At 42.0% G+C, this 8,137-nt stretch overlaps 1 protein-coding gene across 1 annotated transcript; it reads right to left on the reverse strand.

Annotated features, from left to right (window-relative positions):
* Positions 1-5,354: 5,354 nt before the first annotated feature.
* LOC144462524 (E3 ubiquitin-protein ligase TRIM21-like) lies at positions 5,355-8,082 on the reverse strand. Its single transcript, XM_078166535.1, has 2 exons — positions 7,890-8,082; positions 5,355-7,295 (listed from the first exon to the last, which is right to left on the reverse strand). The coding sequence occupies exon 2, from the start codon at positions 7,291-7,293 to the stop codon at positions 5,653-5,655; it is 1,641 nt and encodes a 546-aa protein (XP_078022661.1). The 5' UTR covers positions 7,294-7,295; positions 7,890-8,082; the 3' UTR covers positions 5,355-5,652.
* Between the last annotated feature and the right edge of the window lie 55 nt (positions 8,083-8,137).

Here is an 8,137-nt window from a genome sequence, read left to right on the forward strand (position 1 = left end):
CATATAGAATTAAAACACTTCGGCAAACAAGTGCGCCTGGCCAAGTGGTTGAATTTCCATCGGCTTGCACGTGCTCAGGTGCACTACTCCTCATTGCGTGAGACGGTTTATGCGTTAATTTTTCAAATTAGGACACTTCAGTTTCAGTGTTTGTGAAGTGCTGAGCATACGACTGGATAAATGATGACTTGGATTGAACTGCATGAGTTGTGTGAGTGTTTGTAAACACGTTTTGATGTAGTTTTGCTGTTGTTAAAGGTGGACCCCTGTGACTTCTATTCATGGAGAAATTTCTCAGTTGTATGGATTCTTTGTTCCCAGTGGAGGCATGCAAGGCAAAAGAAATTTCCTTCAAGAATTCAAGGTAACGCGGGGTGAGTAACTGATAAACAAATGATCACTCTGAAGGTGACGTATTCCTTTAAAGCCTTCTAGGGCTCGATGTTCGTCCGTCCAGGAAACAAAATGTATTTGTCTTGAAATTCAACTTTTCTGTTGAGTGTTAAAGTCACTGTTCATTCAGGCCTTGTGTTCAACAGCTACTTTATGTTACAGCTTTTATTTTACAGCCATATATTTACAGATTTCTGTGACTCATCAGTCATCTCACTGTTATTCACTAAAAAATTAAAAACCAGTTATAACCAAACTGTATCTCACACAAAGTAGAAAATCCTGTCAGCGTGGTTTCTATTGTTAACGTCTGTTAACCTTTTAATGTCCAGTAAATCAATGACACGTACTGTATCCTGTAGACATGACCAACATGTAACAGTCAGACATTTGTTCCCTTGAATAGAAATATAATAATAAATACAAATTAGATTTTAACTGTGTCCTCTGACACGAGAAGCTGTAGACATGTCTGTACACAGTTGTAGATGTTAAATTAACTTAAATAAAATGCCTCCAGTGCTGTTACATTTGCTCCTACATGTTGGAGCAGATAAAACGTTTGGCATTGTTTCATTTAAAATTGTAATAATTTAATATTATTTGAAAAAGCAACTGATGACTGTTAACAAGTAGAACACAGATGCAAGTTACCTTCATAAAAAATGGACCCAAATATACTGAACAAAAATTTAAATGCAACACTTGATTTTGATCCCATTTTTCACAATTTTGAGTTAAAGATCTCAGACCTTTGCATTCCCTAAACAGATATATTGCTCTGACATTTTGGTCACAAATTTGATCAGATTAGTTTATTGGCTTATGAGCTCTTCTTCTTTTACAAGATGGTCTGTCCACCTGACAGGTGTGGCACATCAAGATGCTGAATAAAGAGCATCATAACTACACAGGTGCTCCTTGGGATGGTCACAATAAAAGGATACTGTAAAATGTTTGATCATGACACAATGACACAGATGTCACAAGTATTGAGGGAGTGTGTTATTGGCATGCTGTCTGCAGCTCTGTTGGTGAGGTTTAGTTTCCTCGTGTTTGGTCATGATTTTATCACATAAAAGTTCTACATGGCTCAACATGAACTGAAGACAGTACAACCTATTTCTGAATAAGAGGAGTCGAGAAGTGGGAGAGTAAGAGTACTCTGTACTACCAGCAGCCCAAAGGCATCATCAAGGTGTGTCAGTGTTTGGTTAACAGTACAGTGACTCCATGCTGGTTGTTCCTTTGTGTTGTGGTCCATCCAGTGGTCGCTCTGTGCCATAACACCAGGAAGTGGAAGCTTGTTGCTGTTGTTACTGTAGTGCAACGAGCAACTGTCAACTCAGCACTGAGGTTGAAGTTTACTGCCTGAAGTTTAACTAGATGCTTTTATTGTGAAGCAGCCACAGGAAACACAGTGTGTTTGTCAGGAAATACAACTTATGTATAAACCAGGATTTTCTGTTCAGTGTTTAATGTTTAAGTCACTGCTTACTCAGGCCTTGTGTTCAACAACTAGTTTATTTTACAGTTTTTATTTCACAATCATATATTTACAGATTTCTGTGACTCATAAACCATCTCACCAGTATCCAAAAACACATTAAACTTGTCCAAAGTCACCAGTAATTATCAAACCACTTCCCAGACAAAACATTCAAGTAAAAAAATCTAAAAGAAAAACTTTTTCAAAGTCAAACTGCAGCCTGACATATTTGGCGTCTTTACAAACAGTGATTTCTTCTGTCAGTGAGAGTAAATGTCTGTGGGTTTAACACAGGTTTAAACAGATATTCTCCACATAAAGTTTGTGTCATGATGCAGAGTTGAAGAGATGAAAGTGTTAGATTAACATGCTGCCTGTGTGATGGGATACAAACTCAGCTTGGTTAATGGTAAAGGTCGCACATGGTAATCTTCCCTCCTCCCACACTCCGTTATAAAAGTGCAGCAACTTCAAGAGTGCTCCTTCACCTAGGTGCTTTAGCATAACATAGCATAGCTGATTTTCCCCTGGTGAGGTTGGTCTTGATTTGTTTATTGCTCTCTATATCTCTGCCAAAGTGAATGGTCCATCAATTACATCATCTGTTACTTCATTCCTGTTTAACACACCTGGACTCTGACTCATTGTCCTTTCCCTTCTTCTGACAGATTATCTGAACTTTGTATCTTTGCAAAAGATTTGGCTGTGATCCCTCCATCTCCAACTGACATACTGTTCTTTTCACCACTGCTTGTGTTTTCCTCTACTATTCATAGGAGAGTAACAGGAATGTCAGCTTTGGGTTTCTGTAACTCAGACAGCTGCCTTCAGAAACTAGAGTCCAGGAGGGGGTGTTGCACCAGTTAGCCAGGTAACTTCTAAAATAACATGCAACAACTTATTCAAGTATTTTTAATACATAGCAATAATCAATACTTCTGACCAATAGTGGTGAATGAGCGTGTAATACAGTAGAAAAGCAATGATGAAATAAAAATGAAAAATCATTTCTTTCCCCTAATGGTCCAAAAATGTTTGTAGTTTCAAAAATTAACTACAGGAAAAATGGCAAAAAAGTAATTAAACTAGCTGAGTCAATATGCAAATATCAATGTCGTCAAACTACCAGCAAGCTACTGCAAAATGTAGTTAAACTACTAGTTTAATTACATGTACTTTACTACTCCCCAACACTGGTGATTATTTTACTCTGACAGGAGAGATGATCAGAGGTGCAGAGTTTTTACCACCATCACTATTATCAGGACTTAAGTATGGGAAGAGTTTCTCAGTGATGCAGTTTTTGCAGAAGTTGTGTCCACATGGTGTGCTGACAGGATCAGTGAACACATCCAGACAGATGGAGCACAGAAACTGATCTTCAGATGGCAGATAGTTTGCAGCAGCCATATCTACACATAGGGTGAAAGAAAAAACATTTTACTCAAAACACAATTTTAATTATTTGTTTTGACTGACAGGAATGTTAGTCCTGGTCTTTTAGTATAACCTTTGATATTGGGCAAAGTAATTTTTAATCATACATGCTGTGTTTTGACCTGCACTGAGCTGTGAGCAACTGCAATCACTTAAAGCCCCTACAAGGAACTTTCATTTTGAGTTGATTTTGGCGACCCTGTGGACGAAAGTGGTAGTGTTTTGCCGGAATGAAGCCTACATTTCCCATGAGCTCTAGCGCATATTGTCGTAAAGACGCTTACCTGGCTCGGGCATGTGTTTGTTTTGGGGATGAATGAAACAGCAAGACAGGAAAACTCTGCCCCCGCTCCCATCGGGGATCCCAGCTCACCTCTGCCGCGCCCCAGCTCCACCTCTCTGGCGTAAGCGCCACCGCCACCGGGGTAAACGCAGCGGTCGGCTGGTAAGGCTTAAGGCCTGTTTGGCGAGCACTTCCACGGTTTCTTGGACTGAGTATGGAGCGGTGCCTCGCCTCTTTATTTCTCAGCACTCGCTGGACCCTGTCAACGCCTGGCTGGTACCTGTCGTCGGCCCGGATGAGGTGTTCCAGCCCCGCGGCCCCTGCTCTCCTCGTCCCCGCTGGCGCAGGGTGATTCTGCGCAACCTGCGGCCTCTGTGTGTGGCTCCCCGGACAGCTAACGCCATGGACCCGCCGGCTCCTGCCAGGATTGGGCTGGTAAATGCTAGATCGCTAGCGAACAAAACGTTTATCCTGAAGGATTTCCTGACTTCCCGAGGATTGGATTTTCTCTGTGTGACTGAGACGTGGCTGACTGTTGGTGAGTCCAGCGCTTTCACAGAACTTTTACCCGATGATTGCTGCTATTTTAACTCCTCGCGGACGTCGGGTCGAGGAGGAGGAATAGCGACTATTTATAAGAGTCACTATAAATGTAAGCAGCTAGGTAAGATGACGTGTGCCGTCTGAGTGCCGTAAATCATTTCGTCCTGGAAGCGACCTGGGGCGGACCTGGAGACAGTTTCCTAAAGATATGGATATACACTATATAGAAATAGCTTATCTTCACACCGATGGTCTCATTTGCTGTTGTAGGTCACGCACAGACATCAGCAGAAACGAGAGACTTTTGCATATCCAATTAAAAGTTCCTTGCAGCGGCTTTAAGTCGTGCTGACGAACTCACCAAACTGGTAAAACAGCACAGAATATGTTCACATCTTGTTGTGTAGATCAGTTTATATTTAAGCAAAGCATCACACTTCCTCCGGCTGCTTCACATTAAAAGCCTCCTGCTGGTTCTCTGTTAGAGGCTTTTATTGTGAAACAACTAGATGAAGCACAGAAAGCAGTATGTAGGAAGTGATCAGTTACAGTGACCTGACACACAGAGACTGTTTAAAGCTGTCAAAGTGAGCTACTGTACAGTGGGTCTGTGGACAAACAGCCACAGTTATATTGTTATCTGTTTCATAAGTATGAAGAGAAAAGAGTGGAACTTGCTGTCTGAGTGTAGCTGAAGTTTAGTGTTAGTCCTGGTTGTTGAAAGTGTAAATATGATCAGCTGTACTCACCAGTGTTGGGCAGAGACTCTGCTGTGTTGTTGACAAAGACCTGATGAAGTCAGTGTGAATTTTCTTTTAGAGAGAAACAGAGACTTGTCTCGACTGCAGCGTGGCTCACACTCTGACTAACTTTACTTTCATTTCTGGAGTGTGACGTTGCAGCTCTCCTCTTTCCAGTGTTGCTCCGCCTCTCACTGCAGCTCTGTTGGTCAGGTTTTGTTTCCTCCCTCTGATTTACACAGTTATTGGGAAGCACCAGGGTTTTCTCTGGATAATATGGAGCAAAGGTGGAGCTGTGCCTGACAGGTGGGAGGAGTGAGGTGTGTGAGAAGGTGCTGCTTAACTTTAATCATGTGTGTTTGAACTTTAAGGTGTCTCAGCTTTATTTTAACCAGAAGAGTTTAGTTTATTGGACACAAAGACGGAGACGTCACACATTTCTGCAACATGTCAACGATAACACAGTAACTTCTCAGACTTATTTTTATTGTGGTTCTTCGTGTAAATACGACATATTACCATCAGCTCAAACAACAAATACAACATGTGTCATCACCAAGAAAGATCACTCTGAATCAGAACTTCTAAAACCAGAAACAAAAGTTTGCAGAAACAAATGTGTTACCTATGTAATAAGATACATATAATAGGAATAATCTTAATGAAGTAGAAATCAATCGCAAGTCTGTAGAAAATAACATATAATTTACAGTTTTCACACTAAATGTTTCTTTGAATAGAAATAAATCAGTACATGAAATAAGTGATTATTTTACTCTGACAGGAGAGATGATCAGAGGTGCAGAGTTTTTACCACCATCATTATTACAGGGACTGAAGAATGGGAAGAGTTTCTCAGTGAAGGAGCAGCCAGTAAAGGAGTAGATAAGAGCTGCAGCATCTACGTCATAAAAGGAGACCAGACCCTCCTCATAATCCACAAACACCCCCACCTTCTGAGGATGAGACTTCAGAGAGAGACTGACTGGAGGGGCATCAAGAGCTTTGTACTCATTTCCATTTCTCAACCATATAGTCCAGAAACCATCCTGGGGTCTCAGTGTGATGTCTCCCTTCCTGTTGATCGACTCTCTGGCCACTCCTAAATCCCAGTTAGTCTTTCCTTTAACTTGAACCTCAAAGTAAAATCTGCCTGAAGAGAAACTCTGTTTTGCTAAAACATTACAATAACGAGAAAATCTCTCTGGGTTGTTTGGGACATTTTTCTTTACATCACCATATTTCACTTGTTTCCCATCATCAGACAGGATGAGATAGGGACTTGCTGTATCAGGATCAAGAGTCACATCCACTGCATACTGCTGGACCCTCTTCAGCTCAGCTTCAAGCAGTTTCTTCATCTGTTCACTGAGTGTCTCCTCCAGCTGAGACACAGCTCTCACCACAGTCCCCTCAAATGATGGTGGACAGACGCTGACCTCTGTCCAGTCTTTGCAGAGTCGAGGAGCTTTCAGGGACTGGACACTCTGGATAAGATGGAGGTGGTCTTCAGAGTGTGAGAGCTGCTCCACCTCAGTGCTTCTCTTCTTCAGCTCAGAGATTTCCTGTTCCAGCTCTTTGATGAATCCTTCAGCCTGTTTCTGTGTCCTTTTCTGCTTCTCTTTAATCGTGTCAATGAGCTCATTCAGGCCTCTCTCAACAGACTCCTTCAGAGCAGTGAAGACCTGAACACCTTCTGCTATCTCTCTGTCTGCATCTTTCTCACTAAGGCTGACTGAGTGTTTGATCTCCTGAATCTTCAGTTGTCTCTTCTGGATCATCTGTTGAATTTCAGCCTCTGTCTTCCCCAGCTCAGCCTTCTTTTCTTCATATTCTTCTTTCAGAGGAACAACATCATGTGTCTTGTGGTCTAAAACAGTGCAGAGCATGCAGACACATGTCTGGTCGGTCTTACAGAACAGCTCCAGAGGTTTATCGTGCTTCGTACACATCCTGTCTTCCAGGTTCTCCACAGGGTCGATCAGCTGATGTCTTTTCAGGCCTGACATTGTCAGATGAGGCTCCAGGTGAGTCTCACAGTAGGAGGCCAGACACACCAGGCAGGACTTCAGGGCCTTCAGTTTGGTTCCAGTGCAGACGTCACAGGGAACTTCTCCTGGTTTGGCAGCTTGTTGCTGTGAGCTGCTGCTGCTGGCTTTCTGTTGAGCTGACTGTCTGAACTGAGCGACCATCTCAGAGAACAAAGTGTTGACCCTCAAATCAGGTCTTATGGTAAAAGTCTCTTTACATAAGGGACACTGGCACCTGTCACTAATATTCCAGTGTTCAGTGATGCAGTTTTTGCAGAAGTTGTGTCCACATGGTGTGCTGACAGGATCAGTGAACACATCCAGACAGATGGAGCACAGAAACTGATCTTCAGATGGCAGATAGTTTGCAGCAGCCATATCTACACATGTAGTGGGAAAGAAAAAAAACATACAAACACTCATTTTACAATTTTAATAATTTGTTTCATCTGACAGGAATGTTATTACTGTTCCTTGAAGTTTAATACATGATATTGGGTAATGTAGCATTTAATCATACATGCTGTGTTTTGACCTGCACTGAGCTGTGAGCAACTGCAATCACTTAAGTCGTGCTGACGAACTCACCAAACTGGTAAAACAGCACAGAATATGTTCACATCTTGTTGTGTAGATCAGTTTATATTTAAGCAAAGCATCACACTTCCTCCAGCTGCTTCACATTAAAAGCCTCCTGCTGGTTCTCTGTTAGAGGCTTTTATTGTGAAACAACTAGATGAAGCACAGAAAGCAGTATGTAGGAAGTGATCAGTTAAAGTGACCTGATACAGAGACTGTTTAAAGCTGTCAAAGTGAGCTACTGTACAGTGGGTCTGTGGACAAACAGCCACAGCTATATTGTTATCTGTTTCATAAGTATGAAGAGAAAAGAGTGGAACTTGCTGTCTGAGTGTAGCTGAAGTTTAGTGTTAGTCCTGGTTGTTGAAAGTGTAAATATGATCAGCTGTACTCACCAGTGTTGGGCAGAGACTCTGCTGTGTTGTTGACAAAGACCTGATGAAGTCAGTGTGAATTTTCTTTTAGAGAGAAACAGAGACTTGTCTCGACTGCAGCGTGGCTCACACTCTGACTAACTTTACTTCCATTTCTGGAGTGTGACGTTGCAGCTCTCCTCTTTCCAGTGTTGCTCCGCCTCTCACTGCAGCTCTGTTGGTCAGGTTTTGTTTCCTCCCTCTGATTTACACAGTTATTGGGAAGTATT

The sequence above is a fragment of the Epinephelus lanceolatus genome, chromosome 3, assembly GCF_041903045.1.
Source record: "Epinephelus lanceolatus isolate andai-2023 chromosome 3, ASM4190304v1, whole genome shotgun sequence".
Lineage (NCBI taxonomy): Eukaryota > Metazoa > Chordata > Actinopteri > Perciformes > Serranidae > Epinephelus > Epinephelus lanceolatus.